Genomic DNA, 25,139 nt, shown 5'->3' with positions numbered 1-25,139 from the left:
ACCTCTATAAACCTCCAATGTCATAACGGTGATCTCACTCTGGCTGCTGTCTATTGCCCACCTCGCTTCACAATCTTCGAGGAAAAATTCACAACACTTCTTGACTCGTTTGATGAAAGGTTTGTTGTATCTGGCGATTGGAATGCCAAGCACATGTACTGGGGATCTCGGATAGCGAACCCTAAAGGAAAACAGCTGTTCAACGCAATCATCAATCCGCAACACAAACTTAACTGTGTTTCCCCGGGAGCGCCTACATACTGGCCAGCAGATCCCATGAAGTTTCCAGATTTGATTGCCTTTGCCATCACAAAAAGGATATCCCAATCAATGATTACACTTCCAGTCCAGTCCTCTTATATTGGGTGATGATTAAATTAGACAGATAAAGAAGGTACTAGAAACAGATATAATGCCATATGTCAATTTCCAAGAAGCTATGCATATAGCGGAGAGAAGTACAGCGAGCAATGTTAATAAACGTCATAAAATTTCCCATAACAAATTCCGCTCTTTGCAGCGAGATATTGATTAAGCCAGTTAGAATCTAACAATATGTCAATAAAATAGAAAGCGAAAATATAATTAAATGTAAGGAACAACTTTTCTCAAAAATTGTAAACTGTAATAAATACAATGAAATAACCATCTGTAAACATAGAAATATAAGAGAAATAATCAATACGCCCTGCCTACCAAACTTACGAAAAGGGAAACCTGCCAACTGCACCAGAACAAATAACCAACACGTCCCACAGGTGGAAGTGTTGCTACCAGGGACCATCATGACGGGAGGAGCACCAACCTCAATGGTACGTTTCTCGTAACCTACAACAATTCCACCATAGGAGCAAAGGGAAAAATTCGAACCTAAAGATACCGTCTACGCCCAGCTAATGCCAGCAATCTTGCAACCTGAAGTGGCCATAACCCAAGTCGAAGAGAAATTATCATTGGAGCTGATGAAAGAATTAAATGCCAATAACATCAATACGACATATCTTTTGGAGGCGTTATTACCATCATTATCATCTTGGCCCTAATATGAATGACGATCAAGATCAACATTGCCGAAACTCCTGTCATAATCAATACGGTAAAGTTAATGCTTCAATCAATATTTCAGTTTTATTTCGATAAATTTTGCCACACAGGGCTGTTATGTATAAAAAGAACGGCGGCAGTGCCCGTATCGAACCGATAAAGAGTTAAAGTGCATCACAGCAGTACCGGTGTGATCAACACTTAATTTGTAACTGACTTTGCTATGCAGAAGGTACATGAGCAAGTTTCACAAAATAAAAATTTAAAGAGCTGTGATTGCTCTCTATTGAGAGAGAGGAACATAGCACAAAGGGGAATGAAAAATCTATTGCTGCACAGAGCAATGTGTAAGAGTGATAAAATAAAATAACTCAAATTTAAAAAAGCGTGAACCTCCAGAGTGAACAGACGTGCTTTCATCGAGCTCCGTATAAAATCACTTGATTTAATAATATAAAATATATAAATAAATCGAAAGCGAAAGAGACGCTATTGGCAATGTTAAATTGCTAATTGCGCGCCCAGCGGCAAAAAGAGCAAGACGAGCGCCGACTCTCTTTGCACCGGAACAATGCCTACATCACTGTCGTGTCTGACGCGCGAGTTATATTAGCTAGTAATATTTGATGGTAGGTGGAGTGTCCCGGGTGATGTTTCTGCTAACTTCCAGAATTGTCCAAGTTCCCCAAGAATAAATGTTTTATTGGAAAGAATGATCAATGCTCTTTATTCGACAATGGGTAGTTTTAAACTGACTTATCTCTAACTTAAAAGAATCCAAGTGGCCCGCTGGTGATCGTCGAACTGCTCACCCGAACTTGACCGAAGCGGCTTGTACTCTTGCACACGAGTACGACGAACTATGTTGCAGAAATTGGGGGTGGAGGCGGCTCGTGAATGTGGGTGCTGACGCTAACAGTTTGCTCGTGGATGCTTAGGGGGCGGGGAAGAGGATGTGGGTATGGCTGATGTGGTAACTCCTCCCCCCCTAGAATGTAGTGACGGCCATAACGAAGGAATGGGCGAAACGTAGTTGACCGATGGTGCAGGATTGGGTAAGTAAGTGATCTTTCTTTTTACTACCAAGGTATAGATTATAAAGATGACCAGGATGACAGCCGATATGTAGGTCAGGAATCGAAGATCGGTTGTAGATTGCTTGACTCGAACAATTTTTGCGTTGTTTTCTTGGAGGTGAAACACGATCTTATCAAGATTCAAATTCTCCACTGTCGCATTTATTGTTATGTTTTTGACTGCCGGTAGTGACAGTTTGATCTTTTCTTTGTAGAATAATTCGGTGTCATCATATTTGACTCCATCAATGATTATGGAACAGTTGATATGGTTAATAATTGTTGTTCCCTCAATGAGGAAGGGTTCTGCACAACTCGGTTCGGCCCACGTTTGGTTCCTGCTGATGACTACGATCCACTGTTGCTCCGGCTCCACCACTATTTCGTCGGTGTCCACATTCTTTGCCTCGCAGCGTGGTTTCATTTTAATTTAATCTGTTTAACACACTCCTTGTTGTACATAATATTCTCCGCCAATCTGGGGTCGCAGATATAAGTTCCATGTATCCTCGGGCATTTTTCTTGAAAACTCGTTGTAAAATTAAAATTGTTATCGTGCAAAATGAACTTAGGTAGAATGAGAAAGTGAGAGCCGTTTATGGGTAAGTTAATTAAATGAGATAGTGTATAGGTGTTCTTATCAAATATAGGTATTTTTATGTGAAAAATAATTTGTGTTCCTTTGGATTCCACCTCTAAGTCGAGTAGTCTGTATATATGTTCTTCGGAATTTATTGAAAAATTTTGAATTTTGAAACTCTGTGCAATATCTTTTAGTTCTCCTATAGGTAAAATAAAACTTGGGAATATTCTGAGTTTAGCTAATAACACACTCTCGGCTATATCATTTATATGATTCTGAAGAATGTCTTTATTGTTATTTATTATATTTAATATTTGTAAACTCTTGATTTTCTTATCTTCTATCATTAATTCCTTAGAAATGCTATTTTTAAAATGGTTAATGTACCTCAATCTTTTCTTGTTCTTTAACAAAGTGTGTGGACATATTATTGAAATTTAAAATTATGTCGTTATTATTGGCTATTTGTTGCCAGAGGTTTTTGTTAATGGTCTTTTCGTTTTCAAATACCTTGTTGAAATTGGTTGCAATAGTGGATGCGTCATCTGCATCCATATTTCCTGTTACTCTTTTAATTACGTAACCTAACCCATTTATCAAACCTCTCTTTTTTCTTTGGTTTGGCGTCAGTGAGTAAACTTTTTCTTTAGCTTGAACTATTTTCCTTTGTAATGAAGATATCGAATCCTTCGCATCTTCGTCCCGTAAGTTGTATAAGTTCGTTTCTAGTTTATTTAGGTGGTTAGTCAATTCCGTTAGTTCTATTACATGTGCCACTGAACTATAGGTCTGAATGATCCTTGCTTCTCCCAGATTGATTTCTGCTAGGGGCGTATTTTCCTTAACATGTTGGGCATGAAGCAGTTGAGCTGCTATCATGCATAATCTGTAACGATGTTATTATACAGAAGTTAGTCGCTATTACGTCTAGTCTTTTTCTTGATCTTTGATTTGTGTATTTTCTGTCTCTTGTTGGTAGTCAAAGTTATTCCGTCATCACTAGCTACCTTGTGTTTGGTGAATCTGGGTGTTAATTTGTTTCTTCTATTTTCTTTTCTGAAGATTGTGTCTCCCTCTTGTACCTCTAAGGGTGGGGTTTTATCGACGTTAAGTTTCTCGATCTTTTTTAGTTTCTGATTTTCTAATTCCTCCTTTAATTCTGGGTATAATTTGGTTCTAAAGGTTTCTAGTTCCCTCAAGTAATCTTGTTGACTCACCGCTTTGAGCGTTTGTTCGAAAATATGAGTTCGTCCAGTAAATACTTCGTGTGGGGTAAGCTTTGTTGTTGAGTGAATAGCATTATTATAAGTTATAAAGGTCTCTGCCATTATCAGGTCGTGGTCTAGGTCAAGTTGTAGTGCTTTTTTCTTTTCGAAAATGATTCTATAGATTTCTGTTAACGATGAGTGCAGCCTTTCTACAGGGGCGTTGCTGCTTGATTGTTGGAAAGATGTTACATGTAGGGTTATACCATATTGGTTGCAAAGATCTTTAAAAAGAATTCCCGCGAATTCTGGACCCTGATCGCAAACTATTACTTTGGGTATACCGTGAGTCTTGAAAAAGAACATCATGTTTTTAGTGATATTAATTGCATCTCGAGCAGGTAGAGTGTAACCTTCCGCGAATTTCGAGAATTTGTCGATTATCGTTAAAATAAGTCTTTTATTGATTGAGTATATGTCTATATGTATTATGTCTAATGGCTTGTTCGGTGTCTCTGTTAACTGAAATTCTAATTTCTGAGGTTGTCTGTCATACTTTAGAGTTTGACAAATGTCACATTTGTTAATTAGTTTTGAAATCTTTTCTCTTAACCCGGGGAAATAGACCTGTCGCTTAATATGATTATATGTTTCGTCCATACCTCTATGATTATTTTTAATGTGATAATCTGATATGTAGTTAATCTGATCTTCTGTAGTTTGTAATTCTTTTAAATACGTCGTGCTCCTTATGATCTTATACAATTTGTTAGGAGCAAAAAATGTTGCATAAATCTTTTGTACTGATTCGAAAATTGAATCAGTGGTGTAAATTGCATGCGTTTTATTCGATTTTAAGACTGTCTTTAATATGTCAATCATTATTTTGTCGTTAAACGAAGGTCTGGCGAAAATGCGTCTGATTTTGTTTTTAAAAGGGGTTACTACTGAATCGTTCGCAAGTTCTGCATCTTCCAAAATGATTTGTATTGCAAATTCATTTATGGGTTTGTTGGAGGTCAAAATCTCCGAATCTTTGTTAATTGGTCTGGTCTCGTTGGTGTTAAGCTCTACGACAATTCTACTCAATGCATCCGCCACTACATTTTGGGAACCTTTTTTATAAATGACTTCACAGTCATATTCTAATAGTTGGAGTTTCCATCTCACTAGCATGGAGTTTGGTTCTTTTAGATTTTTTAACCAAACTAAAGGTTTATGGTCAGTGACCAGAAGGAATTTGTTCCCAAATAAGTATGGTCTAAAATATTTCACTGCCCATACTATAGCCAGTAGTTCTTTTTTAATGGTGGCGTAATGCGTTTCTGATTCTGACAATGTCCTACTAGCAAAGGCTATGGGTCTGTCCTTTCCTATTGTACCCTGAGATAAAACTGCTCCTATAGCTACATTACTAGCGTCGGTAGTCAAGATAAATGGCTTATTGAAATCTGGGTACTGTAGTATTGGGTCGTTACACAAAAGTGTCTTGCAGTGGTTGAAAGTTTTAATATATTGTTCGTTGATAGCTACTTCTGCTTTCCCTTTTAGTTGCTGAGTTAGAGGTTTTGTAATTTTGGCGAAGTCCCTGATGAATCTTCTATAATATCCCAGTAACCCCAAGAATGATTTAATCTCTTTCCTGGTCTTGGGCATAGGGAAAGCCTTAATCGTATCTATTTTCTTTGGGTTAGGTTTAACACCTTTCTCTGTCACAATGTGACCAAGATACTCTAATTCTTTCTTTAGAAACTCTGATTTATCCGGCTGAAGTTTTAGATTTGCCTGCGTGAGTTTCTTGAAAATAGATCTTAGATGATTCATGTGCTCCTCGAGCGAGGTCGAAAATACTATTATATCATCTAGATAGACCAAACAAAACTTGCCATTATACTCTGCTAAAACATTATCCATTACCCTTTGGAAGGTTGCGGGTGCATTGGATAAGCCAAATGGCATTCGAATAAACTCATAATGTCCACCTACTGCGGAAAATGCTGTTTTCGGTCTATCCTTAGGGTCCACTTCAATTTGGTGGTAACCACTTGCCAAATCTAAGGCTGAAAAATACTGGGCCCTGCCTAGTTTGTCTAGTATTTCGTTTATTTGTGGCATTGGATATCTATCTTTGATAGTCTTTTCATTTAGCAATCTAAAGTCTACGACCAATCTCCACTTTCGTTTGTTTGAAGCGTCTAGTTTCTTTGGGACCAAGAAAACTGGAGCACTCCAGGGTGAATAACTGTGTTTAATTATATCTTGTTCCAGAAGTTTATTGATCTGTTCGCTTATTTCTGTCTTTTCTGACGGACTATATCTGAACGATTTTTTGAATACAGGGATTTCGTCTGTAGTATTAATATTGTGTTTGACAATATTGGTAAAGGTTAATTTATCTCCTTCTCTGTAAAATATATTTGGAAATTGTTTGTGTAGTTTTGTGAATGCCGTTTTTTTTCTAAGGTTAAATGTTCTAATCTTAGTTTGCTGTTACTGTCTTTCTTACTGTCCGAAACTACCGAGCCATAGTCTTTAACATCGTTTATTATTATAAATTCGTCCGTGTTAAGATAGTTCACCTCTAATGGTGTCTCTAAATGTAATTGTTTTTCATTAACAGAGTAATTTGTCACTTCCATACAACTGTAATAATTGTGGGCTGTGTATAATCCACCTGTGATAAATAAATCGTTCGAAATTTGTTGATCTTCACACAAAAATGTACCTTCCTTAATTGAAACTGGTAGCATTACCAATTTCTTGGAAGATTCCTCAATGTTAAATAATTTTGCCTTTTGTTTTACTTGTTGGAAAAGTTTAATTGTGAAGCTGGGTGTCATTAGAGTTTTGCTCGGAATGTCTATTACTCCTGACATTGTATTCAGAGTATTCATGCCTATAAGGCCATCAAAATAGTTGTGAAATTTGAAGAGCAACAATGGAAAATTTTCTTTACAGTTGTATTTATTGAATAACTTGACTTGGGTCATTTTATTTACTTTATGAGAGCCTAGGGCTGTGGTAATTAAAATCGGTCTCTCAAGTATTAGTTGGTTCTGTTCTTTAACGAGTTCTGGATTTATGAAAGATGAAGTGGCACCAGTATCCACTAGAAATTTTAGTGGTCTATTTGAATCGAAATTAATTAAAATGTAAAGTAGGGAATCTCCAACTTCAACTTTCTCTAAGTATCCCGTCTGTCCGACGAGGCCTTTAACTGAAAATTTCCGTCATCAATATTGTGTAGTTCTTGTTCATTTGTCGCTTCTATGTGATTCAGTGGTGTTGGTCTTTGCTGTCCCGAATTTCCGTAATTCTTTGAATGTTGATTATTTCTGTCCTCACGACGTCTGTCGTCTTGTTTTGGCATGATCGCCTTCATTTTATTATAAGACCTGCCATTATCCCTGGATTTATCGCGATACGAAGATTGATCCCTAGCTTCATAATTTCCATAGTAGTTTGGTCTCCTATTAGTTCTGTTATCCCGGGGTCCTTCATTTCTACGATAGTCGTTTCTGTTGTAGCTGCTATTATTATATCTTGGGTTCTGTATTTGCCTATTGCGACTTTCTCTCAGGAAAATATCCCTTTCCTGGATAGCCACGTCATAGGCTTCCTGGAGGGTTCTGGGTCTAGAGGTTCTGACAGTCGCTCCTAATGGACCTTTGATGCCATGTATAAATGTATACAAACAAGTTTTTTTCAAAGGATTCCTTTTTAAATTTTAAAGCTGACTTCTCTATCTCAGTGTTTTCTATCACTCTCCAGTACGTTGCCTTGATGTCTAAAATTTGTTCGAAAAATTCCTGCAGTGGCAATCTTTTATGTACCAGTCCGTGTAACTCAAAATTTAGTGTTTCCTCACTTCTTTTGTCCGCGAATTTCCTTATTAGGGTATCTCTAATGTCGTCCCAGTTTAAGCCTACGCCTGACGATATTAATAGCTCATTTGCCTTTCCTTCTATCTTGTTCCTTATTGCTCTTAATAAAAACTGCCCATACGGAGTCTTATCCGTGCCTCTAATAAGAAGCAGAATTTCCTCGACATTGTTTATAAAGTCATTTAGGGTAGCTGGATTCCCTTCATACGGAATGAGATAACGAATACCATCCGGAATTTTTAAAGATTGACAAATGTCTAGAGGGGAAATTATGGAAGGTATTGGTGTGGATTGGCTTGAGCCAGAAGAAGTATCCATCGTGCTAGAGGCACTACTGGTAGAGGGTCTAGTAACGGTTTGTAAGGCCACCTGATCTTCCCTAACGTCTGAAAGACTTGCACTCAACCGAGCTCTACTTCTAGTTACCGGAATAAGTCTTTTGATTTTTGAAATCTGAGACATTTACTCTCTTAGAGAAATCCTTTAATTGTGACTGATGTTGTGTGTTTAAATGTTGTTATATATGTAATTGTGTATTGAACTTAATTATACGTGTAAACTTATATATGGTGTATGTGTAATATGTTGTGTTTAGATTTAACTGTGTAAGTGAATTAAAAGTATGTGTTTAATCTATTTTGAGATTAATTGTATATGTCGGAGCACAATTATTATTATCCTTTTCGCGCAGCGAGTTTCGAACGCACCGAAGATCTACACACAATTAATTTGTGTCACTCACTTCTTCTCCGTGCTATCCTTCGAACCACACTCGGCGACAGCGACCACACGCTGCCGCCGCGTGCTGTAACGGGAGATGCCAAAGCTGCAAAATAAAGCCGACCAATAGCAACGCAGTATGCAACAATGATTTCCCCGAAATGATGAAATTACTGTACTTCTGGAATATTCTAACACGCAATACAATATGCTGACATACCAATGATTTCCCCGAACTGATAGAATTATTATTCCTGTGAAATATTCTAGCACATCCACCAGCTTACAAAAGTATGCGCCGACACATATATAAGAAATTGAAAAAGAAAATATGAATGTGTGTAAAATATCAATTGAGATTAATTAATTGTTGAGTTTGATGTATTCGTCGTGGCGAAGGTAATGTTGTTGTTGGATTGTTAGATGTGTTTTTGTCCTCGTGTAGAATTGTCGCTGCCACACTGATTATTTGCCAATAGGCGGTGTTGGTTGCATTTATTGTAAGTCTAATGATTGAGAGTCAACCCCGCTAGAGTACCGTAGACCTAATTAAAAAATAAAATAATTAGCGCAACTTGTTCGAACCCAACTCAACTGCTCGACACGCCAGTGTATCGTGGCCGTTGAATCGTTTTCAAACTGTACTCAATCGGCTACTTGTTCGAACCACAACCCAACCGTTTGACACGCCAGTGTATCGTCACTGTTGAGCTGTTTCGAACTTGTGGCCACCCGGTCGTTAGCAATCTGCTCGAACCATCGACCCAACCGTTTGACACGCCAGTGTATCGTCACTGTTGAGTTGCTTCGAACATATGCTCGACCGGCTGTAACCCGTTTGAACAGCAACGCAACTGCTCGACACGCCAGTGTATCGTCGCTGCTGAATTGCTTTCGCACAGGTTTGACGCGGTTCACTTATTATGCTCGACCTTGAGCCTCAAACATGCACTTGTACATATTTTGGTCTATTAGACATGAATGTAACTTTTTTTTTTGATTTGCAATTCATTCTTACTCTGGGCACCATAATTGCTCTATTTGAACCTTATATGCCCAGGTGTATTTACTACATATTCCGACCAACAAATTTGTTCTATTTGAACTCTTTCGTGGTCAGACACTAATTTGTAGTTTCACTGTAGAGCATTTTGCATCACTTTTGTGGGTACATAATAAACTTGTTACTTGTTTTACTTTTTACTTGTAGAATTTATTTATGCATTGTATATATTGTGGCACTTATTTTTTATGTGTACACTTTGGCATTTGTTTTGTGTGTATAAGGGCTTGTGTGTTGTTTTTATTTTTTTTTTTTTTTTTTTTTCTTCTTTTTTTTTCTCTTTTTTTTTTTTATATACATTTTGGCATCTCAATTCTCACTCTACTCACTTGCATATAATCACACTGCAGAGGAGCTGCATTGGTTCGGTTTCCGACTGCGCCAGTTATATTAGCTAGTAATATTTGATGGTAGGTGGAGTGTCCCGGGTGATGTTTCTGCTAACTTCCAGAATTGTCCAAGTTCCCCAAGAATAAATGTTTTATTGGAAAGAATGATCAATGCTCTTTATTCGACAATGGGTAGTTTTAAACTGACTTATCTCTAACTTAAAAGAATCCAAGTGGCCCGCTGGTGATCGTCGAACTGCTCACCCGAACTTGACTGAAGCGGCTTGTACTCTTGCACACGAGTACGACGAACTATGTTGCAGAAATTGGGGGTGGAGGCGGCTCGTGAATGTGGGTGCTGACGCTAACAGTTTGCTCGTGGATGCTTAGGGGGCGGGGAAGAGGATGTGGGTATGGCTGATGTGGTAACTCGCGCGAGCTCAAAATCATCCACCCGGTCAATGACCTAGCACCTGCAAAATGCAAACGAGTTCTTTAGCTATCAGTTCAGCAATCACGATATCTACTGCAACTGCACCTTTAGCAACAATAACTGCAATAACAACTGCAACAGCACCAACATCAAATCTATGCTCAAAACCGACAAAACAAAACAAAAAACTTTGTCAAACAGGGCTGGATCGCTACATCCAAATAAAGCGAAAGCTAAGCCCACAACACAAGCAGGCTGGTAATCAGCCGAAAATAAATTGCGCCAACGACTCAAGATCAAATAGGTTTGCACTATTGGATGACTGCGAAGTGCAGGAGCAGGGGCAGAAGAAGATAAAGCCGCCACCAATATATATACGTGAGAAAATATCAAGTGCGCTGGTTAACAAGCTAGCTGCAATTGTCGGAGAAAACAAGTTCCATGTTATACCTCTTACTAGGGCTAACATACAAGAAACGAAAGTGCAGACTCAGGATGAGTCTAGGCACCGATCAGTGACCAAGTTTCTGGACGAAGCTGGGAAGAATTACCTACTAGCTGAAAAGTGCAAAAGGATTGCAGTTTGTCATTAAAGGAATAAAGTCATCAGTGACAGCATCCGAAATTATCACGGCACTAAAGGAGAAGAACTTCAACGCGAAAACGGTGATCAACATTCTCAACAGGAACAAAGTGCCGCAGCCACTCTTTAAAGTCAAATTGGAGCCATTTAGTCAGAAAAACAACAAAAATTAAGTACATCCTATATATAAGCTACACTATTTACTGCACCGAATAATAACCGTAGAAGAGCCACACAAGCGCAGGCAACCTGTGCAGTGCAAAAACTGCCAAGAATATGGCCACACCAAAGCGTACTGCACCCTAAAATCCATCTGCGTCGTTTGAAGCTGTAGTACTGTAAACTGTCCTAAGGATAAAAACGACAGTTCAATTAAGTTATGCAGCAACTGTGGCGAAAAACACACAGCCAACTGGCGAGGATGCATTGTTTACAAGGAACTCAAGAGTCGCCTAAACAAACGAGTGGATTCAGCTCGAGATCGTATCACACCAACAACTCACAAAGTAATGGAACCGACTACAACTAACATCCCTTCGCCTGCCAGCCACCGAACAATGCCAAATTCTTCCTTTGCAAGTATACTAAAATCAGGGATCAAAGTACCGACAGCAGTCACCTCCAGCATCCAGCATAAAATTCACCAAATAAACACAAATAAACAAATAAACACACAGAACATGCAACAGCAGCCTATTGGCGTTGAAGCGATTATGCTCTCGATGCAGCAAAGCATGAAAGACTTCATGACCTTCATGCAAGAAACTATGCAAGAGCTTATGAGGAGCCAAAACATCCTTATTCAAATGCTCGTTTCTTCTAAAACAGGATAATGACTCCCTTAATAATAGCTACCTGGAACGTCAATGGCGTTTCGCGGCACAAGCTAGAACTTGCTCAGTTCTTAGCCGACAGAAACATTGACGTTATGCTACTCTCAGAGACTCACCTTACCGAAAAGTACAACTTCCAAATACCAGGATATAAATTTTACTTTACGAATCACCCGGATAGCAAGGCCCATGGAGGCACTGGGATACTAATACGATTGCGAATTAAGCACCACTTTCTTGGTAATTGGCAAGAAGACTGCTGTACCTCTATAAACCTCCAATGTCATAACGGTGATCTCACTCTGGCTGCTGTCTATTGCCCACCTCGCTTCACAATCTTCGAGGAAAAATTCACAACACTTCTTGACTCGTTTGATGAAAGGTTTGTTGTATCTGGCGATTGGAATGCCAAGCACATGTACTGGGGATCTCAGATAGCGAACCCTAAAGGAAAACAGCTGTTCAACGCAATCATCAATCCGCAACACAAACTTAACTGTGTTTCCCCGGGAGCGCCTACATACTGGCCAGCAGATCCCATGGTGTTTCCAGATTTGATTGCCTTTGCCATCACAAAAAGGATATCCCAATCAATGATTACACTTCCAGAACTCTCATCTGATCACTGTCCGGTACTCTTTCATCTTTTGTACCAGCTACAACACATCGAAAGACCGTGTAGGCTTACAAGCAAAAGGACCAACTGGGCGAGGTACAAAAAATATGTTTGTTCCCATACCGGCTTTTCTAGCCCCCTGGAAACCGAGCAAGACAGTGATCAATTTGCTGGTGATATAAAATCAATACTTGTCACAGCAGCAAAAGCGTCAACTCCACAAGACAACCATGCATGCAGCTTAAAGTTTAACAGGACAAGTAGATTTATTGAACTGCTTGTGCTTGAAAAACGAAGACATCGAAGGGAGTGGCAGGAGCACAGATCACCTGGCGCAAAGAGTAAATTAAAAGCAGCTTCTCGCAGACTTACCAAAGCGCTTAAGAAAGAAGAAGCGGACGCTTCACTCCCATAGGCATAAAGAACTCGTTGTGGAAAGACCACAGGAACCTACAGGCACCAACAGAAACGTTTGTACCTCTCCGTAACTCTACAGGAAACTGGTCTCGCGGACAGAGCAAGAGTCTTCGCTGATCATCTTAAAAATCATCTTATCATCTTATGAAACGCAGATCTACAACCACTAACCTCTTGGAGCTAACTAATACAGGGTTTCAAAAATAATCTTCAAACAGATGTCCTCTTAAGATAGCAGCTTGGAATGCCAATGGGGCCTCCTCGAAGACCAATGAGATCCTCGCCTTCATCGAGCTTCACGAAATCGACATCCTCCTGCTGTCGGAAACCCACTTCGTTTCCCGGTCCACTTTCAGAGTTCCTGGCTTTACCCTCCACACTGCCAACCACCCGGATGACAGCCGTCGCGGAGGTGCGGCGATCCTTATTAGATCACTCATCTCCCATCAACTCTTCTCCACCCTGTCGGAAAATCACATCCAGGCAGCAGTTATCCAGCTGACGGTAAGCAGGGGTACTTTTAACATTGCCTCAGTATACTGCCCTCCTAACCTCAGGTGGACGGAGGCTGACGTTGAGCTTATCATCTCTCAATTTGGCACAAAGTTCCTAGCGGCAGGGGAACTGCACTAGAGGCAGGGTGCTGTTCTCCGCTCTGGCGGGCAAAGGTATCGACATTGTTGCAACTGGAGAAGCTACTTGTTATCCCTTTCGAACAAGTGTCACTCCAAGTGCCATTGATTTCGGGATCTCCAAAGGATTCAGACAGCAAGAAATCAACGTGCAAACCCTGACAGAACTGTCGTCTGACCATCTCCCCCTGCTGTTTGTGCTGGATGAAGACGCTCAGCTTTTCAAAGGTGTCACTAAAATGCTGTCACCTACTGCTAATACTGTGGTCTTCAAGGAGCACACAGTTGATCTCAACATCCCCATTGACACATGCAATATTCTGGAAGCATATGTAGATTACCTTGTAGCTACAATCGCGGAAGCAGCACGGAGGGCCACACCTCCCCCACATCAAGCTCGTCACGCGACCGCAAGGAGGGCTCCCATCTTGAGCTTGGAGGCTAGGGAGCTGCTCTCCCACAAAAGGCACCTCAGGAGACGGTATATCGCCACAGGAGATCCGAGCATCAAGCAGCTATACTCTAGTACCACAAACAGACTGCATCGTTTGCTAGCCAGGACCCGACGAGATAATCTGGATGCCCTACTTGAGGGTATTGGCCCAGATAACAACAGCAACTTCTCGTTATGGAGGCTCACAAGAAATATCAAGAGGCAGCCGTTGTTTCAATCTCCCTTCCAGAGTCAAAGTGGCCTCTGGCTCAAGACGGACGATGAAAAAGCGAGGGCATTTGCTTTGCACCTGACCTCCACCTTGCCCTTCAACCTAACAGACGACTCAAACCGCGTAGAAATCAATAATTTTCTGGACGCTCCGACTGTACCGGCTCGCCCCATTAGGCATACCACTCCGCAGGAAGTCATGATGCAGCTGAAGGCGCTACACATCAAGAAAACCCCTGGTTACGATAGCATCGACAACCGTGCTGCGAAGTCTCTGCCACGCAAAGGAGTCCTAGCCTTAGTAAAAATTTTTAATGCCATGCTAAGGCTAGGGCACTTTCCAAGGAAATGGAAGCGAGCACGTATCATCATGATACTTAAAGCCGGAAAGCCGCCAACGCAGATCGATGCATATCGCCCAATCAGCCTGCTATCAACATTCTCTAAGATTTTTGAGAGAATAAGAGTATTCCCGCCTGATGGAACTGCCGCAAGTAGTGAACCACATACCTCCACACCAATTTGGTTTCAGGAAGTCCCACGGCTGCCCTGAACAAATACATCGACTGGTAAACCAGGTGACGCATGGCTTCGAGCACAAACTCTACACGGTCGGCGTCTTTCTAGACGTGAAGCAAGCGTTTGACAAGGTGTGGCATGAGGGCCTTCTATACAAGATGAAAGCTCTCCTTCCTGCTCCCTACTATGCCATACTGAGATCGTTCATCTCTAATCGGACGTTCGACGTTGCTGTGCGTGATGCTCGATCCAGCCTGGAAGAGATTCACGCAGGAGTTCCACAGGGAAGTGTTCTTGGGCCCTTCCTATACACCCTGTACACTGCTGACATGCCATCTCCCGCAAACAACGCCGAAGTCCCCCCGGCTCAGCTGCTTCTGGCCACTTACGCCGATGACACTGCCATGCTGGCGTCTCATCCTTCACTGCAATCTGCCTCTAACGCTGTCCAGGAATGGCTGCACGCAATCGAAAAATGGACTGCCAAATGGAATGTGGCCATTAACTCCTCAAAGTCAGCCTGTGTAACTTTTTCCCTGCGACCCGGAACCTGCACTGATCTGACCTTCGATGGAAGCCCTATCACCAATGCTAGTTCGCACTGCTACCTAGGAGTTCATCTAGATCGGAGACTGACCTGGAGGGCCCACATCACGTCGGTCAGATCTAAGTCACTGGCGAAGCTAAAAAAGCTCGACTGGCTCTTCCACTCCAGCAAACTTCAAATGAGCTCTAAGGCTCTTTTAATCAAAGCCATTCTCGCTCCAACGTGGAGTTATGCCATTCAGGTGTGGGGAACTGCCGCCAAATACCAGCTTAATAGGCTCCGTGTGGTCCAGTCGAGAGCTGCACGTCACGCATCTGGGCTCCCCTGGTACGTGACGAACATAGTCATCGAAAGAGATCTGAAAGTTACCCTTCTTGGGGATCAGATTAATTTCCACAGCAGCCGTTATGCCGACAGGCTTATAGCCCACCCGAACCAACTAGCAACTATACTAGCTGATCCCATCTCCCTCCGAAGACTGAAGAGGGTACACCCCAGCGATCTCCTTACCCGGAGGATAACATAACATATTACATTTTCTTTTGTACTTTATAATTAAGATACCACTTGGTCTCATTTATCTTTATCACACATTAGGTTAAGTACAGAGGAATTACTGAACGATTCCTTTTGAAACCTTAATAAATAGAATGACCATTTAAAAAAAAAAAAAAAAAAAGATGTCATCTACACTGATTTTAGTAAAGCATTTGACTCTGTTAATCATTACCTTCTAATAAGAAAACTTGATCTTATAGGTTTCCCTGTTGATCTTCTAAATTGGATTTCAAGCTATCTGAATGGCAGGACACAACAAGTCCTCTTTAAAAATTCTTTATCTTCTATTCTCCGAGTCACATCCGATGTCCCACAAGGGAGCCGCTTCTTTTTACCTTATTCATTATGCCTCCAGTACAAGGACACTTCTTGCCATTTGGGCTTACAATCCGAACTAGACCGATTTCAAATATGGTGCCGTGATAACATATTAGACTTAAATGGGTCCAAGTGTAAAGTTATGACCTTTTGTCGTGCCAACCCAATACGCACGACTTACACTCTAAGTGGGTGCTCTGTGGACAGAATAACACGAGGTGTTCTGGACCCAAAACTAAAATTTTCTGACCATATTTCGTCTATTCTCAATAAGGCCAGGGGTGTGCTTGGTTTTATAAAAAGGTGGTCTAAGGAATTTGACCTTTACTTGACTACAACCGTATTTATTTCGTTAGTCCGTCCGATTCTCGAGTGCGGATCAACTGTTTGAAGTCCACAATACGCAGTACGATACACGGCAGCGCCCCTCGGTCGGTGAAAACAAAAAGAAAAAATAAAAAAAGTATTTCAACCAAACCCACAGCCACTAAAATTGGATACTTACCTCAAAAGTGGAAAAAATCAATTATAATTATGATCCCTAAGCCTGGGAAAGACACAGCTATCATCATACAGGCCAATAGGCATACTTACTTGTCTATCCAAGCTATTTGAAAAAGTGCTGCTGCTACGCATCAGCCCCCACCTCAAAACACACAACACACTCCCATCGCACCAATTTGGTTTTCGGGCAAAACATGGAGCCATTGAACAGGTTAACCGCAGGTTAACAAGCATTCGATAGAGTATGGCTGAATGGACTTATGTTTAAAATTATCAAACTGCTGCCTCAAAACATACATAAGCTTCTAAAGTCTTACCTATATAGTTCAAGCATACGGCGGACATCCCAATAAACCACAAGCTAACGATATCCACGTTCGCTGATGACACTGCAATACTAAGTCGATCCAGATGAGCAGTAAAAGCTACGATGCAACTAGCACGCCATCTAACTTGTGTAGAACAATGGCTTGCAAATTGGAGCATACGAGTAAACGAAGGAAAGTGCAAACAGGTAACATTTACCCTAAACAAACAAACTAAACAAACCTGCCCGCCCTTGGTAATGAACAACACGCGCATCCCACAAGCCGATAACGTAACTTACTGAGGTATTCATCTGGACAACGGCTCACCTGACGGAAACACATAGAGGCCAAGACGACGCACCTCAGACTAAAAGCAAGGGATCTACACTGGCTTATAAACGTTCGCTCTCCCCTACGCTTGGAGTACAAAGTCCTCTTATATAACTCCGGTTTAAAAACCATATGGACCTATGGCTCCGAGCTATGGGGCAACGCATCGAGAAGCAACATCGACATAGTACAGCGAGCACAGTCTAGGATTCTGAGAATCATTACTGGAGCTCCATGGTATCTTCGGAACGAGAATATACACAGAGACTTACAAATAAAACTTGTCATTGAGACAATCAGAGAAGAAAGTAAAATACATTAAAAAACTATCCTCACATCCAAATCTCTCTCTCAAATCCTCTTGCAAGAAAACTTATTCGAGTATGCAGCCAAAGCCGACTGCACCCGAACGACAAATCAGCCCAGCGTTAAATTTGTTAGGCCACACAGCACGAATCATTTCATAAAATTATATTTAGTTAGTTTAGAATAAGATTTGAAAACTTATTGTTAGTCTCTTAAGTAAAAGGAAAGATTCAATAAATAAGCAAAACATCGAAAAAAAAAATTTTTTTTAAAAGCTGCTGCTGGCTGTAGGCTGCATAACCAAACAGGAATCTTAGATTCTCTGGGAAGTCAGGAATGTCTTTATAGGATTTCATATATCGTGTGCAAACTTTAGGCGGAATTTTTATGCCAGTAACCTTTCACCAGTGAATGGTTTTGGCGCTACAATCTCAAGTGCACTATATATATAGATTTATGCTAACAATCTATTTTAACAATTTAATTCAATTCAACAATTTAAAGATGACCGAACAGATTGGAATTTTCGGACTGAAATGGAACTCAGAAAACAGCGTCATATTAAGTCTTTTGATGATGAGCGATGAGCCAGTCAGCATTAGTGAAGACTCTGCGATCAAACCTTTTAACTAATATTGAGCATGAATAATTATATGACCAAGCTTCTGGTGTTAAATCTTTACGTCATTTAGTCAGAACGCGAAATATTGTTATACAAACGGTTGCGAAGTCCAAGCCTGTTTCAGTCCTAGGGAGAGCTAATTCTCGAAGACATGTTCATGTCATTTCACAGCTCGATTCCGAGGTTACATCAGCCGAGGAAGGCGAGTTTGATGAGGACATGGCTGTTTCTGCTATAGATTTATCTTGTTGCAATTGCACCAAAAGGGGCATCGTTATCAGGAATGCTTAGCAGAACGAAGTATATTCTGCTATGGTCGCGGACAAGCCGACACATACAAGCCCAATTGTAAAAAGTGTTCTTCCAGTTTTTCGAAAAATGGGAGGTGAGTTAACAGGATTTAGTCCGCAGGAGTAAAGATGTTGGGTGTTTGCTGGTGTATTACTTTTGTAAGTTGTTGGCACTTGTATAGAATGGGACATTTTTCATAAAGACGAGTTAACGCTTTAAGTTCTATATCAAGAGTGAATTTATATTTCCTTCGTTCTGTTCATGAAACCTAAAATCTAAGTACATGGGGCTTATGTATAAGAGTTATGCTAGATTGTTCTGCCGCTGGTTGATGTAGTGTCAGCGTTCTTGTCGTCTGGTCTTGCTGCTGTTGGCGTCAGCGTTTGGCCGGATGTTGGTACAATGCTGATCGATACAATGTAATGTTGACACACTTGTTTATTTGTTTCGTTGTACCGGAGGGCCCATGGGTGTCGATGTTCCCAGTGGTGTAGGCGTGGGGGTTTAGGGGGTGTGGTAACTCCTCCCTCCCCAGTTTGAAGCGACGGCCATAGCGAAGGTATTGTTGGAGCGTAAATAGGCAGGTGGTGATCGTCCTGTATGTGAAATACGTTCTTCGTGCGTCGATGCAGCCATGCAGCAGCAGTGAGAATGGCGACTGAACTCAGTAGAATGTAAATGGTCCAAGCATGTTGTGTGGCGGATTCGTGGATGGTCAGAACCTTATTTGATGTTTCTATGGCCTCTAGGTGAATGTTTTGTAAACTCAGTATTTTAACGGTTTATTCTTGGTAATTTCTTAGAGGGTGAGGTAGGATGAGGTCTAGGTGCTGAAAGGTTGTCTCAACTCCGTTGTCGTACTCTATGCCATTGATGCGTATAGTTTCGTTCACGTATTTGATGATAGCTGAGCCATTTATAGTGATTTTGCTGCTGTTATTTAACTGAGCCTTCAGATTATTGGCGTTAATACGTCCGCGACAGGGCCTCTCTCTTGCACATTGCAGGAGCTGCTATTGGAGGCTAGTAATTGTTGAGTGCAGGTGTCATTTTGCGGTGTGTTGATATATGCGTCCTTGTTGCATATAAACGTGTCGCCTACTTTGGAGCAGTTTTGTGTCAAGTAGTATTTATTAACATTATTCTTATATATTAAATAGTCAGGAATCATAACAAAGTATTTATTATTAATTGGTAAGGGATTTAGTCTGGCTAATTTGTAATTATTTTTTTTTCAAAAACGGGTATTTGTATAATAAAAATTATGTTATTTTCGTAACTTAACGTGTTCATTTTTAACAAATCGTAAATGTGTTCGTTTTTTATTGTAATATTTTGATTTTCCAGTAACAGTAAGATTCGGCTAATATAAATCTGGGTATTACATTTATTTTAGCTAATAATATGCTTTCAATTACATCGTTCAGGTGATTAAGTAGTAATTCTAAGTTATAGTTAATCCTATTTATATATTGTAAATTTTCCAAGATATTTTCTTGTTTATAAATTTTATTTTGCATATCATCAAAGAATGTTGTTATTAGAACTTGTTCATTATTAATATGATTTGTAATATTCTCAAATCTAATTAAAATTTCGTTATTGAAAACATCCTGAGTTTTGTAATTTGTGTGTTAACCGTTAGGTAGAAAGGGCTATTTTAATATTTTCGATATCTTTACTTATTTCTCAAAAAGGTTCGTGTCTAACAATACGCACCTGACAAAGTGGATTAAGTGAAATTAGTTTTCGCGGTAATAAACCTATGGACAAGTCCAGAATACTGGCACATATCGCAAATAGTGACCCCCCAAGTCACTAACAGTGAAATAATTGTGACAGTAAAACATTTACATTCAAAAATAAAAAGTTAATTTACTCGAACTGGGGCTCCGCTGCCCAGCTGCCACGCGATCGCACAAACAGCTGTTTGCGTGCTTAAAGCTTCTCTATCCCAGGGTTCAAGTTCTGGCGGGAACCCTGGTGGTTTGGTGCACACTTCAGTATGAACTTTTTAAATGAAACCGCTGCGGCTGATGAATCATTGGATACTGCGGTTCTCTCGAGCCCATAATGTGCTGCCCCGCTGCGCTTTCAAAAAATAAAGCGAAAGTCTCGTGTTTCTCCGGAGACTGAAAGGAAAAAATCCAAATCAAGCATCGGCAAACAAGGGGAAAACCCTTCGTCTACAGAACCTAGATATGGCGGCAACTCAAACCGATTTGGTTTACTTGCGCATCTCTTTGTGCTTTGTGCTGGTGTTCCACGAGGTAGTGTACTCGGCCCCCTGTTCTACTGCCTGTATAGCCACGACATGCCGCAGCCGGATGTAAGCTTTTACGGGAAATCTATGTTGGCCACATTTGCCGATGACGTGTGCGTCACCTACAGGTCCCGATGCGAGCGCGACGCAGCCGGTGGTATCCAGGACATTGCATATCGGTTCTCGGAATGGGCAAGACGTTGGAACATTGGCATCAATAGCAGTAAATCCAACAACGTCTGCTTTACTTTAAAGCGGAGAACGCCACCGCCCGTCTACATCGAGGAAGCCCCCGTACCACAGCCGAACGCAGCAAAGTACCTTGGAGTGCTTCTGGATCGCAGACTCACATTTTGCAAGCATGTGACCGACATCAGATCGCGCCTACGTGCTAAGGTGGCGAAGCACTACTGGCTACTTTTTTCGCGCAGTAAATTGTCGCTATCCAACAAGCTGACAATTTACAAACAGATCTTAGCACCAAACTGGAAGTATGGGTGCCAAATCTGGGGCTTGGCATGCGACAGCCAAATCAAAAGAATCCAGGCTGCGAGTGGTTTGTTCGAAACACCACTCTGCACAGAGACCTGAAACTAGCAACGGTATTTGACGAAATAAACCAGCACTCGAGCAGATACCATGACAGGCTGGAGCGCCACCGAAATCGGCTGGCCAGCGCTCTAAACAGATCTCGCCCACCAAGGAGGCTCAATAGAAGGCAACCGAGGGATCTCATTACCCGATCTCCTTTGACAAGGGTCCGCAGAAGCTGACGCTTATCTTAAATCCTATTTGTTATATGTGATTGTTATGTAATTGTAGTAAAATTACTGTAAATTTGAAAAAGCTAACTATAGTTAGCCGGCGAGCCCAAATGGACTGAATTAATAGATAAGAAGGACACAAAGGGGCTTCAAGACTTCCCCGTATGCCTTAATAAATAAATAAAATAGAAACACCAATAAATATTTAAAAAAAAAACAAATCATATTCGTTAAAACATATCAAAATAAAGTGGAAGGTCAACTTATTTTGATAAATCAATTATTACAATCTTCTACGATAAAATGACAACATTTTTGCTTAACCATTTCATTTACAAATGCATTACCATGTACATTATGAGTGAGGTAGATTTTGAACTTATACAAGCAGCAAATAAAGAAATCATAAATACATACTACACAGAGATAATTCGTAGACTCATTTTTTTACGTGCATTCATATGCAGAATTCAAAGAAATCATACTGCAATCACATGGAAAACTCTGGCAACCAAGTATACACAAAATGACAAAGCTATTTAAAGAAAGCCATTACACTAACACACTAACTACTTATTTATAAAGTACTAAACAACACAGACACACCCCGCATGAAATATCTGTATAATAAATTACTTAAAGAATTAAACGGAATAACTATTCACCTCAACATAGACAGAAGCGTGGACTATTAAACGTAAAAGGTTCATCTCTTAAATTCCTATTTGGTACACTTGATGAGAATGATCGAGTGCATTTTCAGGAAATATAAGATCAATGTTATACAATTTATGAACGACGGACTACAACGACTTAAAAAGTATGAGAATAATCGCAATAGAATCGACACTCTTGTATACGCACTTATGCAGTTTATTGAATACATAGAGATGGGCATGCAACTTTCACGATTAGGACTTTTCAACCCAAAACTACTTGCTTACGAAAAATTAAATAACGTTAACAGCCAAAACGTAATACTCATTAAAACATTAACTGGGATGAATCTCAAAGACAACAAATTACTAATCATATCACACATACCCATTAACCAAACACTGATCGACACAATTAAAATTATCCCTTATCCTGATCAAAACGGATACCAGTTGGATTGCTAGGACCATGAGTCTTACTTCGAAAATAAAAATTAAATCTTTAATCATACAAATGATGAAATAAATAATGATTGCATCACAAACATAATTAAACGTAAAAATACAATGTGCAATTTCATTTAAATTCCCACAAAAGAAATTATTAACTATGTTGAGCCAACTATAATTTTAACATGGAATTTAACTGAAACTAGCATAGTAGAATTCAAATACGAATCATTTATTCGACTCGAAAACAAAAACCATTTTACTATACCTATATACTAATTTCTTTTGTAGAATTCCAAGTTTTCGTTGCCAAATAATTGAAAACAAAAAAGTTTTCCATACTAACACTTAATTTCAAAGTGATCGTTTATATGACAGCTATATGATATAGTGGTCCGATCAGGCTTGTTTTTTCATATAATTTTGCTATTTTTAAAATGTTGTGCTAAGTTTCAAGTGTCTACATTAACAAGAAGTATTTTTTGACGCTTTTCCCATGCAATGGGAAACAATAGACCACACTGACCTACGGACGCGACCAAAAATCAAAAAATCCATCATAACAAATTTTTGCAAAGTATTTGACAACTGTCTCTAAAAAGTCCAAACTCCTAAGTGGCGAACCGGTTTGTGCTAAATATGTAACGGGACTTTCAGAAAAATTCCTCAAAGTAGTAAGCAGTCTGTCAGCTATTTTCAAAATAAAATTGTACTAGATTTTTCTTTATTTTGTACTTTATAATTAAGATACCAATTGGTCTCATTTATCTTTATCACACATTAGGTTATGTACCGAGGAATTACTGAACGATTCCCTTTGAAAAAAAAAAAAAAAAAAAAACTTTTCAGTGGTCAAACTTTTGCTATTGTGCTGCGACTAAATTGATTTAAAATGGATTTTAAAGTTGAAGGTATTGTTTTTTGTTGTTGTTTTTTATAATTAACTTGCATGTCATTTTGTCCTGTGAAAACATATATTATATATATTATGTGAATATATTATTGTACATATTGATGCAATTACCAATCTTTATCTCTATCTTTATCTTTATCATACCTCCACATTGAGTGCAGAAACCTGTGTTATGGCGTTAAAATCTTCTAAATTTAACCCCCCAAAGCTGCCAAGCCCACACTTTTGAAAAATGTTAATTTTTTCCCATTTAGATATAGATATTCACCAATATCTATCAATATACCAGAAAAAGTATGAAATTTCGCGTTCGCATTTCCACTAGCTGAGTAAAAGGTATCTAATAGTCGGTGAATTCGACTATAGGGTTTTCTTCCTGTTTTAATTTGACTTGCGTTTACTTAAGAAGTTATTTATATACATTGAGAGGAATGAATGGTGAATTTTCTTTAAATACTTACCGTAGAAGCATTGTGATAGTGAGCCACAAGAAGATAAGGCATTGTAAATAGTGTAGAGTACATAATACCTGCTGTCCAACTAAAAACTATCACACTAAGTTTGGCTCTAGTTAAAGCCATTAAAGCCATTCCAATGCAATAGACAAGAAGTCCTCCAACGTAAACCGTTTTAGCCCTTTTTGTAAAGAATCAAATCGAATAGATTCATAATTAAAATATTTTAAATTTTGTAAAACACTCACCTAAATCGCCTAATTAGATATTCAATTGCAAGCGAGTAAAAGGAGCATGATAAGGAGTACATGGCCATGCCCCAGCAACCAAAACGTACTCCTTCTTCATAACGTTTCAGGGGAAGAGAGCCTAGAGTGGCCTTGGGATCTCCTTTAAAAACAGCTTCGCCAACAAAATCCGTAAAGTATAGCGAATAACAAACGTGCGCCATCCAACAAAAAAGATTTGTCACGCAAATCAATTTTAATGACAACGGCATGTAAACAATAGAAAGTAAATAGTGACTCAGAGATTCCACTTCCATTGTATTTTGGGCATTTTCTGAATCTCCGTTTTGTGTACATGCATTTTCTTGAATGATTTCAGAATCCTCGGTAAAACTCGTGTCGTCAACAAGTCCATAAGCTAGACTAATGTTTGGATTGTCATCTTCAGTTGTGACCTTTCGAAAAGAAAAAAACAGTTTTTTCAATGGAAATTATACTATCAATTAAAATGACTATATAGTTGGATTCTATTGTAGTAGTTACAAATGAAAATATATTTGTGGTCAAGGCGGTGGTGGTGTGGTGTTCGTTTAATAGCGAATCAATGTTGGTTTTTCGATAGGTTATCTTTTTATGCTAGTCGAGTTGCCCGATGTGGCATGTGTGGAAGGGCTTTTTAAAAATGTGGTCGCGGCAGTTTTTTTCGGTTTTAGTGGACGTCGAATAAAAAAAAAACGTCGGGATATCGGGACTTATAAAACGCTCGTAGGCGGTTGATTCGCATGGATATGGGAACAGGTAAAACGAAGCGTTTCCGACCCTTGAAAGTTTTTATATTCTTGATCAGGATAATGGGCAAGTCCGTCTATCCGTATGAACGCTATAATCCCAGAGCTATAAAAGCGAAAGAGTCGAGATTAAAAATGCAGATTCTAGTGATGTCTACGTTTATCTTTTATTTTAGAACCATTTCCTAGGGACAATTACACATATAAAAAGATAGTCTAAAATCAGACAAAAAATGTT

The 25,139-nt window shown here is 39.7% G+C and overlaps 1 protein-coding gene across 4 annotated transcripts in view; it reads right to left on the bottom strand.

Annotated features, from left to right (window-relative positions):
* Positions 1-25,139, bottom strand: part of LOC6620438 (proton-associated sugar transporter A) — a 177,901-nt gene that overhangs the window by 7,963 nt on the left and 144,799 nt on the right. For 3 of the 4 annotated variants that reach the window (XM_032717953.1, XM_032717952.1, XM_032717951.1), the window contains 2 exons: positions 24,135-24,568; positions 23,893-24,067 (listed from right to left, as the gene is read on the bottom strand). In XM_032717953.1, the coding sequence (XP_032573844.1) occupies positions 23,893-24,067; positions 24,135-24,568 (609 nt within the window). Of the gene's footprint in view, positions 1-23,892; positions 24,068-24,134; positions 24,569-25,139 lie in introns of those variants that run through there. The other variant, XM_032717954.1, reaches the window with a different exon arrangement.

This window comes from Drosophila sechellia, chromosome 3L (genome assembly GCF_004382195.2).
Source record: "Drosophila sechellia strain sech25 chromosome 3L, ASM438219v1, whole genome shotgun sequence".
Taxonomy (NCBI): domain Eukaryota; kingdom Metazoa; phylum Arthropoda; class Insecta; order Diptera; family Drosophilidae; genus Drosophila; species Drosophila sechellia.
Note: the sequence above shows the minus strand (reverse complement) of the source record. Positions and strands in the feature narration are given on the sequence as shown.